General features: G+C 44.1%; 1 protein-coding gene across 1 annotated transcript in view; it reads left to right on the forward strand.

The window, feature by feature from the left end:
• The window catches only part of kalrna (kalirin RhoGEF kinase a), a 989,478-nt gene that overhangs the window by 911,242 nt on the left and 50,807 nt on the right, over nucleotides 1-27,429 (forward strand). Inside the window, exons 48-52 of the mRNA XM_070875649.1 lie at nucleotides 3,899-4,070; nucleotides 9,290-9,534; nucleotides 13,858-14,105; nucleotides 15,358-15,493; nucleotides 16,883-16,942. Coding sequence (XP_070731750.1) covers nucleotides 3,899-4,070; nucleotides 9,290-9,534; nucleotides 13,858-14,105; nucleotides 15,358-15,493; nucleotides 16,883-16,942 — 861 coding nt within the window. The remainder of the gene's footprint in view (nucleotides 1-3,898; nucleotides 4,071-9,289; nucleotides 9,535-13,857; nucleotides 14,106-15,357; nucleotides 15,494-16,882; nucleotides 16,943-27,429) is intronic.

Here is a 27,429-nt window from a genome sequence, read left to right on the forward strand (position 1 = left end):
TTTACCACCAAAGTGGATAACCTCACATTTATCCACATTATACTTCATCTGCCATGCATTTGCCCACTCACCTAACCTATCCAAGTCACTCTGCAGCCTAATAGCATCCTCCTCGCAGCTCACACTGCCACCCAACTTAGTATCATCCGCAAATTTGGAGATACTGCATTTAATCCCCTCGTCTAAATCATTAATGTACAATGTAAACAGCTGGGGCCCCAGCACAGAACCTTGCGGCACTCCACTAGTCACTGCCTGCCATTCTGAAAAGTACCCGTTTACTCCTACTCTTTGCTTCCTGTCTGACAACCAGTTCTCAATCCACGTCAGCACACTACCCCCAATCCCATGTGCTTTAACTTTGCACATTAATCTCTTGTGTGGGACCTTGTCGAAAGCCTTCTGAAAGTCCAAATATACCACATCAACTGGTTCTCCTTTGTCCACTTTACTGGAAACATCCTCAAAAAATTCCAGAAGATTTGTCAAGCATGATTTCCCTTTCACAAATCCATGCTGACTTGGACCTATCATGTCACCATTTTCCAGATGCACTGCTATGACATCCTTAATAATTGATTCCATCATTTTACCCACTACTGAGGTCAGGCTGACCGGTCTATAATTCCCTGTTTTCTCTCTCCCTCCTTTTTTAAAAAGTGGGGTTACATTGGCTACCCTCCACTCCATAGGAACTGATCCAGAGTCAATGGAATGTTGGAAAATGACTGTCAATGCATCCGCTATTTCCAAGGCCACCTCCTTAAGTACTCTAGGATGCAGGCCATCAGGCCCTGGGGATTTATCTGCCTTCAATCCCATCAATTTCCCCAACACAATTTCCCGACTAATAAAGATTTCCCTCAGTTCCTCTTCCTTACTAGACCCTCTGACCCCTTTTATATCCGGAAGGTTGTTTGTATCCTCCTTAGTGAATACCGAACCAAAGTACTTGTTCAATTGATCCGCCATTTCTTTGTTCCCCGTTATGACTTCCCCTGATTCTGACTGCAGGGGACCTATGTTTGTCTTCACCAACCTTTTTCTCTTTACATACCTATAGAAACTTTTGCAATCCGCCTTAATGTTCCCTGCAAGCTTCTTCTCGTACTCCATTTTCCCTGTCCTAATCAAACCCTTTGTCCTCCTCTGCTGAGTTCTAAATTTCTCCCAGTCCCCAGGTTCGCTGCTATTTCTGGCCAATTTGTATGCCACTTCCTTGGCTTTAATACTATCCCTGATTTCCCTAGATAGCCACGGTTGAGCCACCTTCCCCTTTTTATTTTTACGCCAGACAGGAATGTACAATTGTTGTACTTCATCCATGCGGTCTCTAAATGTCTGCCATTGCCCATCCACAGTCAACCCCCTAAGTATCATTCGCCAATCTATCCTAGCCAATTCTCGCCTCATACCTTCAAAGTTACCCTTCTTTAAGTTCTGGACCATGGTCTCTGAATTTACTGTTTCATTCTCCATCCTAATGCAGAATTCCACCATATTATGGTCACTCTTCCCCAAGGGGCCTCGCACAATGAGATTGCTAATTAATCCTCTCTCATTACACAACACCCAGTCTAAGATGGCCTCCCCCCTAGTTGGTTCCTCAACATATTGGTCTAGAAAACCATCCCTTATGCACTCCAGGAAATCCTCCTCCACCGTATTGCTTCCAGTTTGGCTAGCCCAATCTATGTGCATATTAAAGTCACCCATTATAACTGCTACACCTTTATTGCATGCACCCCTAATTTCCTGTTTGATGCCCTCCCCAACATCCCTATTACTGTTTGGAGGTCTGTACACAACTCCTACTAACGTTTTTTGCCCTTTGGTGTTCTGCAGCTCTACCCATATAGATTCCACATCATCCAAGCTAATGTCTTTCCTAACTATTGCATTAATCTCCTCTTTAACCAGCAATGCTACCCCACCTCCTTTTCCTTTTATTCTATCCTTCCTGAATGTTGAATACCCCTGAATGTTGAGTTCCCAGCCCTGATCATCCTGGAGCCACGTCTCCGTAATCCCAATCACATCATATTTGTTAACATCTATTTGCACAATTAATTCATCCACCTTATTGCGGATACTCCTTGCATTAAGGCACAAAGCCTTCAGGCTTGTTTTATTAACACCCTTTGTCCTTTTAGAATTTTGCTGTACAGTGGCCCTTTTTGTTCTTTGCCTTGGGTTTCTCTGCCCTACACTTTTCCTCATCTCCTTTCTGTCTTTTGCTTTTGGCTCCTTTTTGTTTCCCTCTGTCTCCCTGCATTGGTTCCCATCCCCCTGCCATATTAGTTTAAATCCTCCCCAACAGCACTAGCAAACACTCCCCCGAGGACATTGGTTCCAGTCCTGCCCAGGTGCAGACCGTCCGGTTTGTACTGGTCCCACCTCCCCCAGAACCGGTCCCAATGCCCCAGGAATTTGAATCCCTCCCTGCTGCACCACTGCTCAAGCCACGTATTCATCTGCGCTATCCTGCGATTCCTACTCTGACTATCACGTGGCACTGGTAGCAATCCCGAGATTACTACTTTTGAGGTCCTACTTTTTAAAGCGGATGATTGGGAAAATTCCTTTAAATAGGCTTTCACGTGACCGCCTCAGGGCTTGTATTGCCCATGTTTGGTGGGCGGAGCTGGAAGTGGCAATAGTTGACAAGAGCAGACATTGACGACGAGGTCCAACACCACCTTCAGTGCGCCAAAGCATGCTTCAGTCACCTGAGTGTGTTTGAAGACCAGGACCTCAAATCCGATGCCAAGCTTATGGTCTACAGGGCAGTAGTGATACCTGCCCTCCTATATGGCTCAGAGACGTGGACTGTATACAGCAGACACCTCAAAACGCTGGAGAAGTACCACAGTGGGCCTCCGCAAGATCCTGCAAATCCATGGGCATAATAGACGCATCAACATCAGTGTTCTCGCTCAGGCCAGCATCGAAGCATTGACCACGCTCGATCAGCTTCGTTGGGCGGGCCACATCATCCGCATGCCCGATACAAGACTCCAAAAGCAAGCACTCTACAAGGAGCTCCAACACGGTAAGCAAGCCCCAGGTGGCCAACAAAATGCTTCAATGACATCCTCAAAGCCTCTTTGATAAAGTGCAACATCCCCACCGACTCTTGGGAATCCCTGGCCCATGACCACCTAAAGTGGAGGAAGAGCATCCGGGAAGGTGCTAAGCACCTCGAGTCCCATCGCCGAGAACAAGCAGAAACCAAACATAGACAGTGGAAGGAGCGTGCGTCAACCCAGGCTCCCCACCCACCCTTTCATTCAACCACTGTTTGCCCCACCTGTGACAGAGACTGTAGGTCCTGCATTGGACTCCTCAGTCACCTAAGAACTCACTTTTAGAGTGGAAGCAAGTCTTCCTCAACTCCGAGGGATTGTCTATGATATGACTATGTTAAATGAATTGTTTGCTAGCTTATAGATTGAGTCTTGGTTCGATAGTGTATATATTCAGTCCCCCGATCGAAGATGAGGAGAATCATGCAGCAGAAGGTGATATATTTTAGTAAGCCAGCCTACAGTGACAATGTATCTTGGTTCAACCTCTTGATCTTGCTATCATTTACCTGGATATTCAGGAGGTAAAGACATGCTCCAGATTTTAGGGGAAGTGAGGTCTCTCTACAGAGGTGGTCATTGACTCTATCTAAGTAGAATATCCAGCATAGTGTAAAATTCAAAAATATAACATATGGATCAATCAATTTGAAGTGGAGTGGAACGTTGTAGAGTACCTTGTTAGGTGGTTTAAATATCACTACATAATATCTCATTGAATAACCTTGCTAAGATCTGCAGATGGAATTTTGTAAAAATAATTGGTGCAGATTTTCAGCTATTGATTCAATTCTTTTGTTGATCTGTTTCAGATGAGTTACCTTAATATTGAGGAGAATGTGGAAAATGAACTCTGCAAGTTTGCTCTAATATCCCGTGGAACTTCTGAGCGATTCATCTTACAGGCGCCAAGCATTGAAGTCTGGCAGGCTTGGGTTCAGGATATCAACCAAGTTCTCGATGCTCAGCGAAATTTTTTAAATGGTGTGTAGACCTGGTGTCTTATTTCTTCTGTACTCCACATTGTAATTATTATAGATTTCAAATTTGAAATCACATCACCAGAACGCCAAAAAACTGCCTTACTCACTTATTCATCACTGTTTGGACCAGTTTGATGCTGTGTCCAACTGAGATTGGCATGCTAGTGCCAGAGGCTAGGATTCAAACCATGGGCTCCGAGTACGTGCACTGCACGACATTAACACCATCAAGACTCTTTAAGACTACTCCGAGTAAGTTTCAATTTCACTACCTGTACAAAATCAATGGGATGAAAATCACACGGATTCTATAATGGGCAAGTAATCCATTCCACGTTAACCCCCAGGCAGTGAAGTTGAAAATGATCCCCCTTTAAAGTTATAATTTAAATAACCACACATTTTATGGGCCACATTTTGTTGAAAAAATAACATGTATGTGGTTATTAATGCACATATCGGCCAGAAGCTATTAGCAAGGAATAGATACCCCATTAATTGTGAATCGCCACAAGTTGCTTTGTGAAAACAGCATCTCACGCTTAAACTCCGTGATTTTCATGAAGTTGCTGCATTTGCACATTAATTGGACGTTAAACTCACCATACAGTTAAGTTCCCTTTTAGCAACATGATTATTGTTAATGACTGCCAATCAACCTCTCTTGCCCAGAAAGTAAGCAATTATAAATCTGGCGTCTCATTCCTTCAGGTTGTGAATTGTTTTAGGATATTATAAAAATGTCAAATGTTTTATTTTTTTAAATACTTTTCCTTTCTGTCTCTTTCTTTCTTCTTTCCGTCTCTTTATTTCTCTTTCTGTATCTGATTTGACGTGGAATTCACCCATTCACACTTTTTCTCAATCCTTCCTCGAAGTATTTCTCAATCCTTTAATCTAGTCGGTAAGCGCTCACCATTATTAAACTGTAAATGGGACAGCAACTTCCGGAGTCTGCACATGCGCAGTTAAAAACAGAAATCAGGAAGTTGCTGTCCAAGTTGCCCTGCTCCTCCACAAGCTATACCGGTACCTCGCCGATTGACTAGGTATTGACAAACATGCAACAGCGTAAAGTTAGACATAGAAACATAGAAAATAGGTGCAGGAGCAGGCCATTCGGCCCTTTGAGCCTGCACCAACATTCAATATGATCATGGCTGATCATGCAACTTCAGTACCGCATTCCTGCCTTCTCTCCATACCCCTTGATTCCTATAGCCGTAAGGGCCACATCGAACTCCCTATTGAATATATCCAACGAACTGGACTCAACAACTTTCTGTGGTAGAGAATTCCATCGGTTCACAATTCTCTGGGTGGAAAAAGTTTCTCCTCATCGCGGTCCTATATGGCTTACCCCTTATCCTTAGACTGTGACCCCTGGTTTTGGACTTCCCCCAACATCGGGAACATTCTTCCTGCATCTAACCTGTCCAATCCCGTCAGAATTTTATATGCTTCTATGAGATCCCCTCTCATAGAAGCATAATGTACAATACATGATAGATACCCATTAAGCTCACCAGAAAAAGCTGGAGCTTGTCCATTCCAGTGTAAGTACATTTTTGATGGCGTGATAAATCTTAATTACTGCCAAAAAGTTTCTCTGGCACTGAAAATTGACTTTTATAAGTGTGGAGTCTCATTCCTTCAACTTTGAATTATTGTTGGACATTTTTAAAAAAATGTAAAACTTTTAAAAACTTTTTCTTTCTGTCTCTTTTATCTCTCTCTTAATCCGATCTTTCTTTCTCTCACTTTATCGCTCTTTCTGTACATGATCTAGGGACTTACTGAGAAGGATAAAGAAAAAAAGGGAAGCTTACGTCATATACCCACAGCTAAATACTGTAGAACCTTTGGAGGAATATAGAAAGTTAAGAGGTAAAATTAGAAAAGGATATTAGGAATGCTAAGAGAGAGCATGGAAAATTATTGGCTAGTAAAATTAAGGAAAACCCAAAGATGTTCCATAAATATATTAAGAGCAAGAGGATAACGATAAAAAAGGGTATGACCTATTAGAGACCATGAGGGTAATCTTTGTGTGGAGGCGGAAGATGTTGGTATGGTTCTTAATGAATACTTTGCGTCTGTTTTCACAAAGGAAAGGGGCAATGCAGATATTGCTATCAAGGAGGAGTATGAAATTCTGAATGAAATAAACATAGTGAGAGAGGAGGTATTAAGAGGTTTAGCAGCTTTAAAAGTAGGTAAGTCCACAGGTCTGGATGAAATGCATCCCAGGCTGTTGAGCGAAGTAAAAGAAGAAACAGCAGAGGCCTTGACCATCACTTTCCAGTCCTCTTTGGATTTGGGCATGGGACTGGAGGACTGCTAATGTGGTACCATTGTTTAAGGAGGGAGAAAGGGATAGGCCGAGTAATTACAGGCCAGTCAGCCTAACCTCAGTGGTGGGAAAATTATTGGAAAAAATCCTGAAAGACAGGATGAATCTACATTTGGAAAGGCAAGGATTAATTAGGGACAGTCAACACAGATTTGTTAAGGTAGTGCGTATGATGTAATGTATATGGACTTTAACAAAGCCTTTGATAATGTCCCACAATGGTAGACTTGTCATGAAGGTTAAAGCCCATGGGATCCAGGGCAAAGTGTCAAGTTGGATCCAAAATTGGCTTAGAGGTAGGAAGCAAAGGGTAATGGTTGATGGATGTTTTTGTGACTGGAAGGATGTTTCCAGTGAGGTTCCGCAGGGCTCAGTACTGGGTCCCTTGCTTTTTGTGGTACACATCAATGATCTAGATTTGAATATAGGGAGTATGATTAAGAAGTTTGCAGATGACACTAAAATTGGCTGTGTGGTTGATAATGAAGAAGAAAGTCATGGACTGCAGGAGGATATCAATCTACTGGTCAGGTGGGCAGGGCAGTGGCAAATGGAATTTAATTCGGAGAAGTGTGAGGTAATGCACTTTGGGAAGGCTAATAAGGAAAGGGTATACACATTAAGCAGTAAGCCACTTAATAGTGTAGATGAACAAAGGGACCTTGGAGTGCTTGTCCACAGATCCCTGAAAGTAGCAGGCAAGGTGGTTAAGAAGGCATACGGAATGCTTGCCTTTATTGGCTGAGGCATAGAATATCAGAGCAGGGATAAATTGCTTAAATTGTATAATATTTTGGTTAGGCCACAGCTGGAGTACTGCGTGCAGTTCTGGTCGCCATATTATAGGAAGTATCTGATTGCACTAGAGAGGGTGCAGAGGAGACTTACTAGGATGCTGCTTGGAATAGAAAATCTTAGCTATGAGGACAGATTGGATAGGCTGGGTTTGTTTTCATTGGAACAGAGGAGGCTGAGAGGAGACCTCATTGAGGTGTATAACATTTTGAGGGGCCTGGATATGGTGGATAGCAAGGGCCTTTTTCCCTTGGTGGAGGGGTCAATTACATAAGAACATAAGAAATAGGAGCAGGAGTAGGCCAAAAGGCTCCTTGAGCTTGCTCCGCCATTTAATACGATCATGGTTGATCCGATCATCGGGTCCACTTCCCTGCCCACTCCCCATAATCTCTTATTCCCTTATCGTTTAAGCAACTGTCTATTTCTGTCTTAAATTTATTCAATGTCCCAGCTTCCACAGCTCTCTGAGGCAGCAAATTCCACAGATTTACAACCCTCTGAGAGAAGAAATTTCTCCTCATCTCAGTTTTAAGTGGGCGGCCTCTTATTCTAAGATTATGCCCTCTAGTTCTAGTCTCCCCTATCAGTGGAAACATCCTCTCTGCATCCACCTTGTCAAGCCCCCTCGTAATCTTACACGTTTTGATAAGATCACCTCTCATTCTTCTGAATTCCAACGAGTAAAGGCCCAACCTACTCAACCTTTCCTCATAAGTCAACTCCCTCATCTCCGGAATCAACCTAGTGAACCTTCTCTGAATTGCCTCCAAAGCAAGTATATCCTTTCGTAAATATGGAAACCAAAATTGGACACAGTATTCCAGGTGTGGCCTCACCAATACCCTGTATAAGTGTAGCAAGACTTCCCTGTTTTTATACTCCATCCCTGTTGCAATAAAGGCCAAAATTCCATTGGCCTTCCTGATCACTTGCTGTACCTTTTAATTACAAGGGGGCATTGTTTTAAGGTGGTTGGTGGAAGGTTCAGAGGGGATTTGAGGGGAAGCTTATTCACACAGAGAGTTGTGGGGGTCTGGAACTCACTGCCTGGAAGGGTGGTGGATGCAGAAACCCTCACCACATTTAAAAGGTGCTTGGATGGGCACTTGAAGTGCCATAACCTGTAGGGTTACAGATCTAGAGATGGTAAGTGGGACTAGACTGGATAACCTCTTGTTGGCTGGCGCAGATACGATGGTAAGTACTGCAGCGAATCGAATACGGCTAGGGTGATCTCCTGGACTAGTTTCGATTGCCTGGATGGCTCGGAGAGGAATTTTCCTAGATTTTTTTCCCCAATTGGCCTGGGTTTTTAATCTGGTTTTTGCCTCTCCCAGGAGATCACATGGCTCCAATTGGAGTGGAGTATAGAAGGTTTCGGTGCAAGTGATGTCGCAGTTGTGTGGGGTGGACTGGATCAGCTGGGTGCTCTTTACCTTTCCTCCATTGTTCATAGTTTTATATGTAACATTCAGGGCTGCTGACCGAGGGCCATGTGGCTCTTTGTCGGCCAGCGCGGATACGGTAGGCCGAAATGGCTTCCTTCTGCGCTGTAGATTTCTATGTTTCTTTCTATGATTTTGCATTGAATTAAATATTTTAACTGACACATCCTGGCTCAGACTGTGCGTGCTTCAGTAAGGATTCTTCAATCTGATTGGTAAGGGAGATACACAGTTGCTTGCTCTGTTCACACAGCTCCCGGATTCCCTGTAGAGGGTGCCAAATTGGCTTTCTAATCACAGTAAGTTCCAGTGCAAAAGCTCATAGAAAATCTGTGGGTAAGTGTAATGCACAGCGGGTGCCATTCGTACATCGGTGACCGCAAAATCTGGCCCTATGAATATTGTGGCCTTCTGCAGAGAAAGGCAACATAAGCCACTCTGAGGATGTCAGAAGAGCTTTATGTATGACATTGTCCAAGAAATGTTGCATTACTATTTCAACAAAATTGGTATTAATCAAAATTAAGCAAGAGATTTTATTTATCTATGATCTTAATGCTAATCACGTTTGTTCTGTTCTTAGCCTATCTCAGACCTCCCATAATATGTTGATCTTTATTGCAGCACTGCAATCACCAATTGAATACATGAGAAGAGAAAGTGGTACCCAGTCCTTAGGCAAAACACAAGCGAGCAGGATACCCCAGCCCAACATCAGAGCACTTTCCTCTTCCCAGGTGGGCTCTGAAAAGCCTCCAAAGTCATCAGCTCACAATCCAACACTACCAGCATTAAAGTTATCTACCTCCAATGGCACTACAAGCTTCGATGACGAACAGCAGTATGGAGACAATTATGAACAAATCAAGGTATCTACACAGGAAAGTCCTTCACCCTAGTTCAGTAATATATGACTAACCAAAGGAGCTAAACTGGTGCATCAATAGCTCAGGTTACTAGGGTTCTTAGCTTCTAAACCATGGTAATGATTGCCCAATGCCACTGTCTATTCAACCATTCCAGCAAATTAATCGGTGGACTAATACTCCTGAGGTAAAGGTGTGGATAGTATTTCCAACAAATGATGAAACAGTCATCTATTTCTAGTGTACCATAAATGGGGGTACACTATCAGTAATGTGAATGTAATTTGTGTAACAAAATTTACACAGGTAATTATATAACACATGCATAAAGTCACCAAATAAAACTTTAAATACCCATTGCATACTTGCTTAACTTCACCCATTCAAGATGGGCAATCATTACAAGTCACAATCCACATCACCTTACCTCAAAACAGTCCTTACTGTGGATGGAATTAACCGTTGTGCCTTCCAAAAGATATTTGGAGAGGAATTAAAATATATGAAAGTCTTTTACCAATGAGGTTTCATAATGTTTCGCAAAAGCTATTAGCAGACTTTGTTATTTGACATGCTACATTGTTAACTGGATTAATAATGTTTTGTACAATTAAAATCATCTGGTCTCAGTCACTCAACGGGTTTAACTGTACTCAGAAAAAGAGTCATTTTACCATCAATGTTTATTGCATTGAGACAAACCACACCCCTTACAAGGGAGGCAATACCCATGATCCTGCAGTATTCCTCATGTGTAACCATTTTTAAGTGGCAAAGCAAATTGGCTAATGTCTTCCAACATCAACACATTAAGGATAGTAAGACATTGGGGAGTGAATTTCAGCTCAACCATCAGTGGCTGTGCCTTCAGCTGCCTGAGCCCTCAGCTCTGGAACTCCCTCCCTAAACCTCACCGCCCTCTCTACCTTTTCTTTCCTCCTTTAAAGCCGCTCATTAAAACCTACTTCTTTGACCAAGCTTTTGGTCATCTTTCTTCTTATGTGTCTCGGTGTCAAATGTATTTGTTTTATCTTATACCACTGCTGTGAAGGGCCTTGGGATGTTTTACTACGTTAAAGGCGCTATATAAATAAAAGTTGTTGTTGTATAAATGGCAGGGATTTTTTTTGAGCGAGGAAGTTCCTCTGGAAGCTACTTCCTCCTTTTGTGTGTCTTTAAAATGTTTCCCCCAAATGTCCTCGTACTTTTTCATGCTTCCCATGATCTGTCCGTCAAGTCCTCACTGGCCTCATTAGCATATGCCCAAGTGAGAGCCAGTGATCAGCAGCCGTGAATTTTCTGGTTTTACATTGATACTGCACTGTGGTGAATTTGGATTGTGATTTATGAGGAGAAACAACTTCCAGGATTAGCTGATACAGGAATTTGAAGTGTCTGGAAACGTTATACAGTGATTTCTGCAGTTTAGCTTTTTAAACACTTTTTTTTTGTTGCATTTTTCTCTACAACGACCTGCATTTGCCTTTTACTGACTCTCGCAGTGCCAACCTACTGGAAGTTTTTTGTACCACCACCTACAGTCAGGGCATCTTAGGAGCGGCTACAGCCTTTTCTATGGGCATACCACTCTATGCAATTATCATTGAGGAGGATGGGGAGCACCACAGGATGGAGCGAAGCAGAATCAGCAACATTGACTGTAAGAGATATTCCAGCAGGAGTCATTACTGAAGTCTTTCCTTCTGTGGAGCACAGTCTACCTCTGACATCACTGCCTTACCTCCTTCTCCTTCACTTTCAAATAAAGGGACATTTGCTCAAATCATTATCCATCTTACCACATCTCAACAGCCCTCTTTGCCCCTACAGGACCATGCGAATCATCACCACCTGAGTGAAGACGTCACATCACATAAGTGCACACTTTCCTGTATGATTCTGACCTCCATCATAACAAAGTGTCTTATCAGCACACATTCTACTTTATTACAGTAAATTCCAAAGTGCACGCAATCTACCCTACTCTTTTAACACTCTGGCTCCCATAGATATTGTAACCTATTTTTGTGTTTCTTCCAGGTGCCGCCTAAGAGCTGGGATTGCTGGAGTTGGTTAGCTGCTCATGCTCCACAAAAGGCTCATGGGACTGAGATGGGCCTTACCTCATGGCCGCTTGCTTCCGGCAGGGTGCCACTGCCCGCTGCATCCATGGAGCTTGCTCCTTGACAGCTTGGTCTTGCCTTCCACGTTCCACTGGCATAGTGCTCTGAGGTGCAAAGCCTGGCATATGCAGCTGTCCTGAGAGACAGCAGTGTTTGCCCAGTGGACTCCAGCCAGTGCCTTAGACCTGTGGCCATGTTGATGGCTGGCCTAATGGTAGTTATCAGATCCTGAAAACCCTGAGACACAGTGGCTGCCACGGTTTGGAAAGCATGATTCATGCTGTCTCTATTGCCTCCAGAACTGTAGTATGTGCTTCTTTGGGCATATAGGCACCAACTAAACACTGTTCACTTCTTATCTGGGAGATCTGTTGCAGGTTCCAATAAATGTGCCTGCAAGGAAGAAAAATCATTCATGATGTTGCTGCAAAGAGTCACAGCTGTCAGTTGTCACACATTGTCAGAGATTGACCTCAGAGCCTGCTTGTAGTTATGATGTTCCTTAAACATTCTTTTTTTCAGGTGCGACTCATGAGTTCTGAGTCCCATGACTCAAAGGAAGCCTTGTACCCATCCCTCACTGGGAAGTGGCATATCCTCATCCACTTCCAACTCCTCCAGCTCCATCATGTGCTGTGAATCACTTGTTGCCATAGCCTCAATATCAATATCTAATAGCTTGTGAGCTGGTGCCTTGGAGAGAGGAAGCAAATGATACAGGTGTTAAGTTGGAGGGGGTGGGGCAGAGTAAGATGGGGCACGCTGATGCAACTAGAAGCCCTGGTCTTCATCTTCCTCTTCCAGACCATCATCTTTTTCTTCCTGCTGTGCCCGTATGTTGGATCTGCAGGAGAGGTAGGTAGAAGGTGAGAATAGGTGAGCAATTACCCCTTCAGAATTGAGGAGATTGAGAAAATCGTTGAAAGGTTTTGTCTGTGTGGTGCTTCAGAAGGATGCCAAGGCAACACTGTAGGTGTCAGTTACTAACCTGGTGTTTGCAAGGTACTGCCGACCTCACCATCTCCCATGGCAAGACCTGAATGAGTACCCATGAACTTATCCTCCAAGAGGGTAAGGGATTTAAAGGTGGGGATACCCCTTCTGGTGTCCAGCCTCCAACTTAAGACTGCAAGAACATAGAATAAATGAGAGTAAGGCTAGCAGTTGAAGAATGTGTGCAAGTAGCACAGGAAGAGACGTGGGGTTATTAGGCTATTAATGTGAAAGAAAGGGTTTTCGGGTCATGCAGACAAGTAATTGGTGTAAGGGGGGCTGTGTACATATTGTGAGTGAAGTCTTGTGTTCTTGTCTTGAATGCGACTCTGCCCTGCAGCTCTCTGGGTACAGATGGTGCTTGAGTGGTAATAGGTGTTACAATTTTTGTAAATATATATGAGAGTGACGTGAAAAAGTCAAGCACTGTTCCTTTCTTGCCTCCTTTGTTCCTCAACCTGCTACTGAAGAGTACAGGCTACACAGAAGTTTCCAGGAAGTTCACTTGTTTATAAACATTTCACACGGGTTTTACGCCAATGACTGCACTAATGAGAATGTAAATCATCTGATCCAGGAAACCCTGGGTGCAATTTTTAAGGGGCAACAGTGGCGTGACTCATTTTGGGAAAATTTTCACTCATTCTTTGGGAATATGAAAATGAGCTAGAACAATCAATTCTTCAAGTGACATGGCGAACCAGCCTATATGTTTACATCTGGAGCTTGATTTGTGACTTGGTAATCTTGTTTTCACCAAATATATATGCAGCAACTGCCAATCAAATGCTTCTCTGTCAAACAGCAACATTTCTGTAAAAATTCATAAAATGCTGACCATTGGAATTCTGAATTTATTTTGTACTCTATGTATCAGCGGTCACATAACAAGTGGAAACATGAGTTAGTAAAACCCCTTTATAAGTGGGTTTACCATTTCATTACACAAAGCACACGGAGGACATGTCTTTCCATTATGTACTACAATACCACTTCAGTATCACAGATCCAAACCAGGATTCTGATAACGATAGAGAGGGTAAAAAGTAGACTGAAGCTATTTATTCCGCTCATTTTGTGGGTTGATTTTTAAACCCACTTTCCAGAAGATCAACATTTGAAAATCAGCATCCTTCTCTAATCTCTGACAGACTCTCGGAATGTAAATGCAGACAGTAAATTCTAATTGGATGCTGTTTGCTTTGCACAGAATAATACTGCTGGATGCAATGGGACCTCTACCATGTTGGTCACTCAAGATTACGGTGCAGTGAAGGAGAATGAGATCTGCGTGTTTCAGGGAGAGATGGTTCAGGTCCTCGCCATTAACCAGCAAAACATGTTCCTGGTGTACCGGCCTGCGAATGAACACTCCCCCGCTGCTGAAGGGTGGATTCCAGGCTTTATCCTGAGTTACACCAGTGACTACTCCACAGAGACTGACGAAGGAAGCATCAAGTAAGTGCCAGGTGGCTGCCCTGGAAGCAGTGTGTGGATGTAAAGAAAAAGATGGCGGGTTTTCCCTCCTGAGTTTATCCACAAGGCCGTTGGAACAAACTTCAGAAGTACCCAGTGAATGCTGGATCTTCAGCTTAGAGGAGCCATGTATGGCAGCTCTGTTTTTCTGTTAATATTTGTAATACAAGTGACAATTATGCAGTCATAGCATGTTTTACTTTAACCCTCACTACACTAATGTGGAAATGACTGGACTGAAGTATGTTTATGTTGTGTTACTAATATGTTTGTTTTGACTTTTATAAACATTTGGCACCAGGCCTAATGTTGAACTGAGGCCTAACTTCTCCAGATGGAGAGATTTTTGTTGTCTATGGCAATTTGTACAGCATGTAATTTTTTAAATTTTCTTTTTGTTTCAAAATTTATTGACCGTATATTGTAAAAAAAAGTATTACCTTTTTTGTTTTGCCAGGACTCCTTCTAATACATTCCTGTACAAAAATATTTTGCACTATTTAATAAGCCCATATAAATAAAGTCAGGTTGTGCAATATAGTCAGAATGCTCTTCGTTGTACCTGTAATGTAACTAATAATAAATGTATTTTAAATATGTAAAATAAATCTTGAATATGAGCATGTTTTAATTAAGTAAAATGGTAAAAACTGTTCTGCTAAATTCTAAAGTGCAGTGATTAGAAGTGCGACATTTGTACAGACTTGTAATTGTTACACCCTAAAGCACTCATTCCCTGAACTGATGATGTTTAGGGCCTTTACACACCTTGCCTACTTTTAGCTTCAAATCATATCACATGTGGCCAATAATCAGTATCACATTTTAATTGTTGATTTTGGTAAAATTTTCATCTTCTGCCAATACTTTCTGCCACTTTCAACCTGTATACTTCATAATCTCCTAGGATGTTAAGCGTGCATTATCACTGAGTGTTGGAGGAAATACAAACCAGAAACTCAGATCCTGTGAGATTATGTGATGTGCAGCAGAGAGGTGGTGAAGATGACCTAATCTGGGGAATTGTTTGTTACTAAATCCGTTATCTTTTCTGCCAATGCAAATAAGACCTCTTGGTTGATTTTGTTTTGAGAGCATACCATGTTTGTTTTTTCTGGGGGGTTTTCTACTGATGGCTACCAGAGTTTTGGGAATGAAGTGGATTGCTTTTGGCCCCATATCCATCAGGAGCCTAAGATATTCAAGTTATTTGGTGCATTTTTTGGTACAACAGGAAGTCATGTTCTTGGCATACATCACTGCATTTGAGAAAACGAGGAGAAAAGGAAAGCAGTGGGAAAAATGAAGGGAGGTTTGAAAATGATGCTCGTAAATCCAAGGATATTCTGACCAACAAAGCCTCTGTTAATGTGAGTAAGTCGACATTTAGGAGCTGCGTGTTCATACTGTAAAGATCTAGTCACAAGGCATTACTCCTGCAGAGTTGCTTGGTTAGATTGCCTGCCTGCAACACTTCGCTATTGCAGAAGAATCAAAATGGTTAATGCACATGAGCTATTTCAACAACTATTATATTTCCTATTGCCTAAAGTGGTGATATGTGTGGTTTTATTACCTCTAAATTACAGATCTGGCTGATGCAACTGGGTGAGATTAACAGCATTAACCATTCACTGTTACAGATAGGTTGTTATAGCCAAACTACTACTGAACAAAAACGATGTACAACATCTTTACACTAGTGAAAAATGTATAAAACTCTTATCAGATTCACTGGACTAAAAATGGTTACTGAGTAAATGCAAACCTTGTCACTTGACCTTTAAGCAACAGCCTACTTCAGCAGCCCGCGATTAACACTTATCTTTGGAACTAACATTATCAGAAGCAAGCACATCGATGTTGGCAGTAATAATGCTGATGACTTGTCACTAAATGCACTTCTGTTTACCACACAGATTGTGGGTGTGTTTGGAGTTCTGAGAACACAGTGTACCATATTCTTTTGCTGCAGTTGTGAATAAATTAAAGTTTTTAACAACTTTGTTGTCTGTTATCTTACTGTGTGTAAAGTGTGAACTCACTCAAGGTATTGAACAATGTTCTCTTCTTGGGCAACTGGAGTTATTTTCTTGGTCCATCTGGCTCTTCTAAGAATGCACTTGAAAAGAATTTCTTCAACCATTTGTAGTTTTTCTATAGTAAAAATTCTCTCAATAACTTTTCAAAATGATGTTTAAAAGTAGTATAGCTTTAAAATGTATTCCTCTCCCAGCAAAGAGGACTGCAGCCACTCCCCCAAACATGCAACCTCCTCCCAGACCTGTTATACTACTTACTGCTCCTGAACAAACTAGGAACTCTTTTGTAGTGGCACTGTGATTGAGCCTTTAGTTCCTTTGTTTCTGCTCAACACTTTTAATGTAATGGATAAGGTCAGAATATGTACCATGTGGGAAAATATGGACATCTACTTTCTGCAACTTGGATACTGTGTCATAAAGGGCTCAGTGCATTGTGCCATGCTTCTGCCTATTTTTCTAAATTCCTGTTGCTAAATTGTATGTTTCAGAATTTGAGAAAGTGTGAAGCTAGAGTAAATGTTCTAATTAACCGCAACTCTTGAATAGATGTATTTTGATGTAGAAATACTGCTGTGACTCTTAAAGGGGTTAATGGTTTCAATCACTGATGTTCTAAGCATAGTTTTGGTAAAGAATTGTATTTTAAACCCACAATGTAACTGACCACTCTCCTAATTCTAACTTTGCTCTTTTTTCCCTCATGCTGCACAAAAGGAATTTAACAGTTCTGAGGAATCCGAATGTGATGATCTTGACCCTAAAACTAGCATGGAGGTAGTAACAACTGTTTTGCATGTGATATTCAAATGAGTCTGCCCGTTAAGTGTTGGGTAATCAAAGGACAATGATGATCAAGACAAAATTTTGTTTTTCTTTTCTAAAATGGAGATTTTTTTGTCATTGACTTTCATTTTTTTACTTGTAGAATTATTTGTTTGTGCTATAAAGAATTGTAAAATCCTCAGTGGTGCTATTGAGTTCAGCCAGACCAATAGGTAAGACACCGAACGGAGATGAGGCGCTTGGCCTTTTGGAGGAAGTAAGGAGAAAAGGAAAATTATTGGATTTCCACCATTTCAGCTGGTCACCCACCAAATGGCCACTGTACATCACTGACTGAGACTCTGGGCATATCTGATGCTGTCCATTTGTCTTAGCTGGAGAGGGGATAGACAGCATTGCCTATGCATCATCTCTGTCAAAGAGCACTCTGCTCCGGAGGCAGTATTTATGTATATTATATATAAGGAGTTCAATCGTTGTTTTTTTTAACAACACTTCATGTCTCAATCCTATTACAAACTGTTTAAATGTGCTCTTATTGCCTTGGGAAGAATACAAGACAAATTGTTAACTTTGGAGCTGTCTATTTTTGACATGGGTACTGTAATGTCCTTGCTCAACGGCACAAAACCCACACGAGGCACATTCTATGGACAAGGTCACTCCACGACCTGAACCGTTATTCACAGGACCAAGAAGTGATGACCCTGTGTGGGACCTCCCTTTATATACCTGGATGACCAGGTAAGGAGTGTCTCCCACAAGTTCAACCCCTGTGGTCAAGGTGTGCATTGCTTAAGTATATACAGTATTGCAGAGGTGTTACATAGAGGTTACATACATAACATCACCCCCCCCCCCCAAAGTCTTACTGGGATTATAGATTAAGTCTTTCAGTTGGTCTACACTCCCTCATGGAGCGCCGCAGTTGGGACTCTGGTTGTTGAGCCTTGGCGTGAGTGTCTGTCACCTGCGGTGATTCCGGCCTGTCCGGGCTGACCGCCGGGACTGTGCATGCTGCTGAATGTTCTTGTTGCTCGTTCACTGGTGGTGGTGTGAGCACCATCACATGATCTTCCTCGGGTTCCTCAGTGTCCATGCTGAATCTTTTTTTTACTTGGTCCAGATGCTTACGGCATATCTGCCCATTGTTAAATTTAACCATGATGACCCTGTTCCCCTCTTTGCCTATTACAGTACCCTCAAGCCATTTGGGCCCCACAGCGTGATTGAGGACAAATACGGGGGCATTTATTCCTATACATCTCCTCCTTGAATTTCGGTCATGGTACTCGTTTTGGGACTGGCGCTTGCCCTCAACTATGTCGGTCAGGACTGGGTGAATGAGGGACAACCGAGTTTTGAGTGTTCGTTTCATAAGTAGCTCAGCAGGTGGGACCCCCGTGAGCGAGTGCGGTCGGGAGCTATAGGCCAGCAGGAGGCGCGATAGGCGGCATTGAAGGGAGGGTCCTTGAATCCTGAGCATGTCTTGTTTAATGATTTGGACCGCACCTTCCACCTGGCCATTGGAGGCCGGCTTGAACGGTGCTCTCCTGACATAGTTGATGCCATTGCCCGACATGAACTCCCGGAATTCGTAGGTCGTGAAATATGGGCCATTATCGCTAATAAGGATGTCCGGCAAGCCGTGGATTGCAAAGATCGCACGTAGACTCTCCACGGTGGTGGATGTTGTGCACGAATTCAAAATGATGCACTCAATCCATTTTGAGTACGCCTCTACCACAATGAGAAACATTTTTCCCATGAACGGGCCTGCGTAGTCTACATGAATCCGTGACCATGGCCTGGTGGGCCAGGGCTGCGGGCTGAGCGGGGCCTCCCTGGGGGCATTGCCCAGCTGAGCACACGTCGTGCACCTGCGAACACAGTGTTCCAGGTCTGAGTCAATTCCTGGCCACCAAACGTGACCGGACAATGGCCTTCATCAGCACGATGCCTGGATGCTCGCTGTGGAGTTCCCTCTTGAATGCCTCCCTGCTCCTCTGGGGCATGACTGCCCGGCTGCCCCATAGTAGGCAGTCGGCTTGGATGGAGAGCTCATCCATCTGTCTGTGAAATGGTCTGACCTCCTCAGGGTATGCTCCGTGTGCGGGCGCCCAATCCCCAGTCAGGACACATTTCTTAATCAGAGATAGGAGGGACTCTTTGTTTGTCCAGATTTTGATCTGGCAGGCTGTGAAGGGGGGAGCCTGCGCTGTCAAAGGCATCAATGGCCATGATCATCTCAGCGCTTTGTTCCGCTGCCCCCTCGGTGGTGGCCAGTGGAAGCCTGCTGAGCGCATCAGCGCAATTTTCGGTGCCAGGCTGGTGCCGGATAGAGTAGTCATAAGCAGCCAGCGTGAGAGCCCATCGCTGTATGTGAGCTGACGCGTTGCATTGACAGCCTTGCTGTCTGACAACAGGGATGTTAACTGCTTGTGGTCCATTTCTAATTCGAACCTCCTGCCAAAAAGGTACTGATGCATTTTTTTTACACCATAGACACATGCAAGTGCCTCCTTCTCAACCATCCCATATCCCCATTCTGCTTGAGAGAGCGACCTGGAAGCATAAGCCACAGGTTGTAGTTGGCTCTCAGCATTACACTGCTGCAGCATGCACCCAACCCCATAGGATGATGCATCACATGTCAGAACCAATTTCTTACAGGGGTTGTGCAGGGTCAATAACTTACTTGAACAAAGTAGGTTCCGCGCCCGATTGAAAGCCCGTTCTTGACAGTCCCCCCAAAACCAATCACAACCCTTACGCAGGAGCACGTGAGGCGGCTCCAACAATGTGCTTAAGTTTGGCAGAAAGTTCTCGAAATAGTCCAAGAGTCCCAGAAATGAACGCAACTCCGATGTGTTGCCGGGCCTGGGCGCTCGTCGAATCGCCTCTGTTTTGGATTCGGTAGGCTGAATCCCATCTGCAGCAACCCTCCTGCCCAGGAACTCAACTTCAAGCCAAAAACACACATTTAGACTTCTTGAGTCGCAGGCCTACCCAGTCCAGTCGGCGTAGCACCTCCTCCAGGTTGTGAAGGTGTTCCTCGGTGTCACGACCGGTGATGAGGATGTCGTCCTGAAATACGATTGTTCCAGGAATGGATTTGAACAGGCTGTCCATGTTTCTTTGAAAAATCGCGGCCGCTGATCGGATGCCAAATGGGCACCTGTTGTAAACAAACAGTCCCTTGTGCGTAGTGATGGTGGTCAGTAGTTTAGATTCGTCGGCCAGTTCTTGGGTCATGTAGGCTGAAGTGAGATCCAACTTGGTAAACAGCTTGCCGCCTGCCAGCGTGGCGAAAAGATCCTCCGCTCTCTGGAGCGGGTATTGGTCTTGGAGGGACACCCGGTTGATAGTGGCCTTGTAGTCGCCACAGATCCTGACAGAACTATCCGCTTTTAGGACGGGAACGATGGGCTCGCCCAGTCGCTAAATTCAACGGGCGAGATGACGCCCTCTCTCAGCAAACGGTCCAAATCCCTCTCAATTTTCTCCCGCATCACATACGGCACCGCTCTGGCTTTGTGGTGCACTGGTCTGGCGTCCGGGGTGATGCATATCACTACTTTGGTACCTTTGAACGTCCCGACGACAAGTTGGAATAGTGACTCAAATTGTTGTAGGACTTGTGAGCACGAACTTTGCTCCACAGATGACATTGCATGCACATGCCCCCATTTCCAGTTCATCTCAGCTAACCAGCTCCTCCCCAACAGTGCGGGACCATTTCCCGGGACAATCCAGAGTGACAGCCGGTTCACTGATCCATTGTGTGTGACCGCCAACATTGCACTGCCTAGTACTGGAATGATTTCTTTGGTATACGTCCGTAGTTGTGTCTCAATGCGTTCAAGTTTGGGTCGACTGGCTTTGAGTGGCCATAGCTTTTCGAATTGTTGAACGCTCATGAGTGACTGGCTGGCCCCTGTGTCCAGCTCCATGCGTACAGGGATGCCATTTAATAAAACTTTCTTCATCATTGGTGGCATTTTGGTGTATGAGCTGTGAATGGTTGCCACATGAACCCGCTGAACTTCAGCGTCCATTGATTTGCCCCAAGAGTCATCATCCTGCCTCACAGACCCCTCTTCTGGTCCATCCGTCTCGTAAATTAGCCTGGTTACAGGCTTCCTGCACATTCGAGCTGAATGGCCACTAAGGTTGCAATTTCTGCAGACAAATTGTTGAAACCTGCAAGTCCTGGCAGAGTGTTTGCTGCCACACCTCCTGAGATTCCCATTGTTGTGAACAAAGAAGCTATGACCCGGCATTCCTCACTGATTGTCTCTTTGACTGCTCTTGAGTAACCTGTTAGTGGGTGTCAATGGCCCCATCCTGGACCACATTGTCCACTGTGATGGCGTAAATGTCTGTTCAGCCTGCCATTGTCTCTGTTGAAAACCTACTCTGGAGTCTATTGCTGCCTGGGGTGTGTCAAACTGCCCTTGTCTGCCTGCGGGGCTCTGAGTCGCATTTATGATATTGACTCCCTGATCCCCCGCCACGTTGGAGACAGAATTGCGCGCATATATTTTGGTTTCCTCCTCCCCCGCCATGAAAGCCATCAACGCTGCCGCTTCCAAAGTCAAGTCCTTGGTCTCAATTAACTTTCGGAAAATCCCCGCATGACCGATGCCCTCAATAAAGAAGTTCCTTAACATCTCCCTCCTGCAGGCGTCTGTGAACTTACAGAGGCTGGCCAAATGCCGGAGGTCCGCAACAAAGTCCGGTCTGCTCTGTCCTTCACGACATCTGGGTATAGAATCTGTGTCGGGCCATGTGTATGCTGCTCGCCGGTTTGAGGTGCTCACCGATTAGTTTGCTGAGCTCTTCAAAGGTTTTGTCCTTTTCGGGTGCTAGTAGGTCCTTCATGAGCGCGTAAGTCTTAGGTGCGCAGCTGGTCAGCAGATGAGCCCTTCGCTTGTCGGCCACTGCATCTCCCAGCCATCCTTTCGTGACAAAGCTTTGCTGGAGCCTCTCAATGAAATCGTCCCAGTCCTCACCAACACAGTACCGTTCCTCTGTGCTACCGGTGGCCATTCTCGTGGCTCGTTGATTCCCGTTTCTTGTCGCCAATGTAATGTCCTTGCTCAATGGCACAAAACCCACACGAGGCACATTCTATAGACAAGGTCACTCCATGACCTGAACCTTTATTCACAGGACCAAGAAGTGATGACCCTGCGTGGGACCTCCCTTTATATACCTGGATGACCAGGTAAGGAGTGTCTCCCACAAGTTCACCCACTGTGGTCAAGGTGTGCATTGCTTAAGTATATACAGTATTGCAGTGGTGTTACATAGAGGTTACATACATGACAGGTACATGTCAAAAATAGACATTTCTTCAACAACAACAACTTGTATTTATATAGCGCCTTTAATGTAGTGAAATATCCCAAGGCGCTTCACAGGAGTATTATGAGATTAAAAAATGTTGACTCTGAGCTGCAGAAGGAGAAATTAGGGCAGGTGATCAAAAGCTTGGTCCAAGAGGTAGGTTTTAAGGAGCGTCTTGAAGGAGGAAAGAGAGGCAGAGACGTTTAGACAAGGAATTTCAGGGATGCTCAAGAAGGAAGAATTAGAGGAGCGCAGACATCTTGGGTTGTGGTGGGGGGAGGAGCCGGGGGGGTGGGGGAGATTACAAAGATAGGGAGGCGTGAAGCCATGGAGAGATTTGAAAACAAGGATGAGAATTTTGAAATCGAGGAGTTGCTTAACTGGGAGTCAGTGTAGGTCAGTGAACACAGGGGTGATGGGTGAACGGGGCTTGGTGCAAGTTAGGACATGGGCAGCCGAGTTTTGGATCACCTCTAGTTTACATAGTGTAGAATGAGGCCAGCCAGGGGTGCGTTGGAATTTCAGCTAGGTATCTAGGTTAATGGTGTAATATTGTAACTTAGCTAAATTAATAAGGTTTTAATTACATTTATTAATTTATCAAAAACAACCAGTATTGAAATTACTTTCAAAATAGCGATATTTAGTCCTGGAAAATGGAAAATATATGTAAGCACCAGTACAGATTTTCATATTTTAGTGCAAAAATAATTATTATTTTGCTAAAACTATTACTCTGCCCTTAGCTCTGCCTATGACACCCTCATTCCAGGCCCCCTGCCCCCCCCCCCCCAAGGCCATTGTGGTCTCCCACTTTACCACTCCATTGATGTAAATCCCATCTCCACACACTCAAGCCCAAAAAGCGCTGTCTCGCTCACAATTGTACAGGTCTGGCCTGATCACCTGGCAGGACCACATAAAAGAATACCATGGCCTAGAAATTGGATCGTGCTCGAGTTGGGGCATGATCCTGGTGCAGTGCACGCAGCTAATGAGGCCGGGGGCAGGGCCACGCCATATTGGGCCCCCAGCATCACTTAGATAATACCGGCGAGCTGCGGGTGCCATTTTCAGCCCCAGATGCCGCTCGCGGTTGCCCTCGCGGCGGGTGGGGTGAAGTAAGATCAACCAGCTCGGATGCAGGCTGAGGTCCTCAGGAAGGTAAGTAAAAAAAACTTTAAACTTACCTTTTGGATGGAAGCCTCTGGAGTCTGGAGGTCCTTTTAAGGATCATTGATTTGGCTGCTGTGCGCCTGAAGAAACTGACAAAAACCTGCACAGTGCATACTGGGGTCATTCGTAATCCAATTTGACAAAGGTGCCTGAAGCAGACATTACGCCCTTGATTTGCTTATGCAATGGACCTAACACCAGTTTCAGGCACAGGCCCTGGAGACCTACTGAATATTCTTGACCAAAATGGCAGATGGTGCATTTCTGGCGCAATATGAGCGCACCCACACACCATATTGGACCTTGGGCCATTTTAGGTTTTAGGCCCATGTGTTCTTGCTGTGACCAAATTCTTCTTCTACCCCAGAATCGTCCTGGTAGCTAAGGACAATTCCAGACTTTTCTTAATGACAAGTGCTACAAATTGGCCAACCATTTCCTCACCAGCTTTCACCAAACTCATCTTCTCCACAAGAGCCACGTCCTGCTCCCTCAACGTCTTCCTCACCCAATTTCTGAATGCTCAACTAGCTCTTGTCCCAATACTTGCCAACATCTGAATAGGTTCCCGTTGCTCAGACACTGTTCTCTTCTTATTCAAAGCTACCATTAGCCGCTCCTCAAAAATCTACCCTTGACCCCTTCATCCTGTCCATTTCCCATATGTAATCTCCTTGACATCTTAAAGGTTGTTGAACACATTGCTGCCTCCCCAACTCCATGCCCACCTTTTCTAAAATCCTCCTTTGAATTTATACAATTTGCTTCCATTCTGTCCACTGCATCAAGGTTGTCCTTGTCAAAGTCATGAATGGCATCCACTCTGATTGCAACCATGATGCATTATCCTTCCTTGACATGGCACAGCTTTTGGCACAGTAACGCATTTCATCATATGTAAAGTAAATATGAGAGTAAACTAGCAAGAAATATAAAAACAGACAGTAAGAGCTTCTACAGGTATATAAAATGTAAGAGAGTAGCTAGAGTGAATGTTGGTCCCTTAGAGGATGAGACTGGGGAATTAATAATGAGGAACTAATAATGGAGAACAGGGAAATGACAGAGACTTTGAACAAATATTTAGTATCGGTCTTCACGGTAGAAGACATTAAAAACATCCCAATAAGGGGCTATAGGGAGGAAGTAACTTAAAACAATCACAATCACTAAAGAAAAAATACTTGGTAAAATAATGGGATTAAAGGTGGACAAGTTCCCTGGACCTGATGGCTTGCATCCTAGGGTCTTAAAAGAAGTGGCTACAGAGATACTGGATGCATTGGTTATAATCTACCAAAATTCCCTGGATTCTGGGACGGTCCCAGTGAATTGGAAAACCGCAAATGTAACGTCCTTATTTTAAAAAGGAGGCAGCCAGAAACCAGTTAGCCTAATTCAAATTCTTGGGACATTGGAACCGGTTCTGGGGGCGGTGGGACCAGTACAAACCGGACGGTCTGCACCTGGGCAGGACTGGAACCATTATCCTGGGGGAGTGTTTGCGAGTGCTGTTGGGGAGGGGTTAAACTAATAGGGCATGGGGATGGGAACCTATGCAGGGAGACAGAGGGAAGTAGAATGGGGGCAGAAGCAAAAGATAGAAAGAAGAAAAGTAAAAGTGGAGGACAGAGAAACCCAAGGCAAAAAGCAAAAAGGGCTACATTACAGCAAAATCCTGAAGGGGCAAAGGGTATTAAAAAGACAAGCCTGAAGGCTCTGTGCCTCAATGCGAGGAGTATTCGTATTAAGGTGGATAAATTAACTGCATAGATAGCAGTTAACGGATATGATGTAATTGGCATCACGGAGACATGGCTCCAGGGTGACCAAGGCTAGGAACTCAACATCCAGGGGTATTCAACATTTAGGAAAGATAGACAGAAAGGAAAAGGAAGTAGGGTGGCATTGCTGGTTAAAGAGGAAATTAATGCAATAGTAAGGAAGGGCATTAGCTTGGATGATGTGGAATCTGTATGGGTGGAGCTATGGAATACCAAAGGGCAGAAAATGTTAGTGGGAGTTGTGTACAGACCACCAAACAGTAGTAATGAAGATGGGGACAGCATCACACAAGAAATTAGGGATGCGTGCAATAAAGGTGCAGCAGTTATCATGGGCGACTTCAATCTATATATTGACTGGGCTAACCAAACTGGTAGTAATGCGGTGGGGGAGAACTTCCTGGAGTGTATAAGAGATGGTTTTCTAGGTCAATATGTCGAGGAACCAACTAGAGGGCTGGCCATCCTAGACTGGGTGATGTGTAATGAGAAGGGACTAATTAACAATCTTGTTGTGCGAGACCCCTTGGGGAAGAGTGACCATAATATGGTAGAATTCTTTATTAAGATGGAGAGTGACACAGTTAATTCAGAGACTAGGGACCCTGAACTTGGGGAAAGGTAACTTCGATGGTCTGAGATGTGAATTGGCTAGAATAGACTGGTGAGTGATACATAAAGGGTCGACGGTGGATAGGCAATGGCAAACATTTAAAGATCACATGGATGAACTTCAACAATTGTACATCCCTGTCTGGAGTAAAAATAAAATGGGGAAGGTGGCTCAACCGTGGCTAACTAAGAATAGTGTTAAATCCAAGGAAGAGGCATATAAATTGGCCGAAAAAGCAGCAAACCTGAGGACTGAGAGAATTTTGTAATACAGCAGAGGAGAACAAAGGGTTTAATTAGGAGGGGGGAAATAGAGTATGAGAGGAAGCTTGCTGGGAACATAAAATCTGACTGTAAAAGCTTCTATAGATATGTAAATAGAAAAAGATTAGTGAAAACAAACGTAGGTCCCTTGCAGCCAGATTCAGGTGAATTTATAATGGGGAACAAAGAAATGGCAGACCAGTTAAACAAATACTTTGGTTCTGTTTTCACAAAGGAAGACACAAATAACCTTCCGGAAATACTAGGGGACCGAGGGTCTAGTGAGAAGGAGGAACTGAAGGATATCCTTATAAAGCGGGAAATTGTGTTAGGGAAATTGATGGGATTGAAGCCCGATAAATCCCCGGGGCCTGATTTTCTGCATCCCAGAGTACTTAAGGAAGTGGCCATAGAAATAGTGGCTGCATTGGTGATCATTTTCTAATAGTCTGTCGACTCTGGATCAGTTCCTATGGACTGGAGGATAGCTAATGTAGCACCACTGTTTAAAAAAGGAGGGAGAGAGAAAACGGGTAATTATAGACCGGTTAGACTGACATCAATAGTGGGGAAAATGTTGAAATCAATTATTAAAGATGAAATAGCAGCGCATTTGGAAATCATAACAGGATCGGTCCAAGTCAGCATGGATTTATGAAAGGGAAATCATGCTTGACAAATCTTCTGGAATATTTTAAGGATGTAACTAGTAGAGTGGACAAGGGAGAACCAGTGGATGTGGTGCATTTGAACTTTCAAAAAGGCTTTGGACAAGAGATTGGTGTGCAAAATCAAAGCACATGGTATTGGGGGTAATGTACTGATGTGGATAAAGAACTGGTTGGCAGACAGGAAGCAGAGAGTCGGGATAAACGGGTCCTTTTCAGAATGGCAGGCAGTGACTAGTGGGGTGCCGCAGGGCTCAGTGCTGGGAGCCCAGCTCTTTACAATATACATCAATGATTTAGATGACGGAATTGAATGTAATATCTCCAAGTTTGCAGATGACATGAAACTGGGTGGCGGTGTGAGCTGTGAGGAGGACGCTAAAAGGCTACAGGGTGACTTGGACAGATTAGGTGAGTGGGCAAATGCATGGCAGATGCAGTATAATGTGGATAAATGTGAGGTTATCCACTTTGGGGGCAAAAATACGAAGGCAGAATATTATCTGAATGGCGGCAGATTAGGAAAGGGGGAGGTGCAACGAGACCTGGGTGTCATGGTTCATCGTCATTGAAAGTTGGCATGCAGGTACAGCAGGCGGTGAACAAGGCAAATGGCATGTTG

Source organism: Pristiophorus japonicus, chromosome 3 (genome assembly GCF_044704955.1).
Source record: "Pristiophorus japonicus isolate sPriJap1 chromosome 3, sPriJap1.hap1, whole genome shotgun sequence".
NCBI classification, from domain to species: domain Eukaryota; kingdom Metazoa; phylum Chordata; class Chondrichthyes; family Pristiophoridae; genus Pristiophorus; species Pristiophorus japonicus.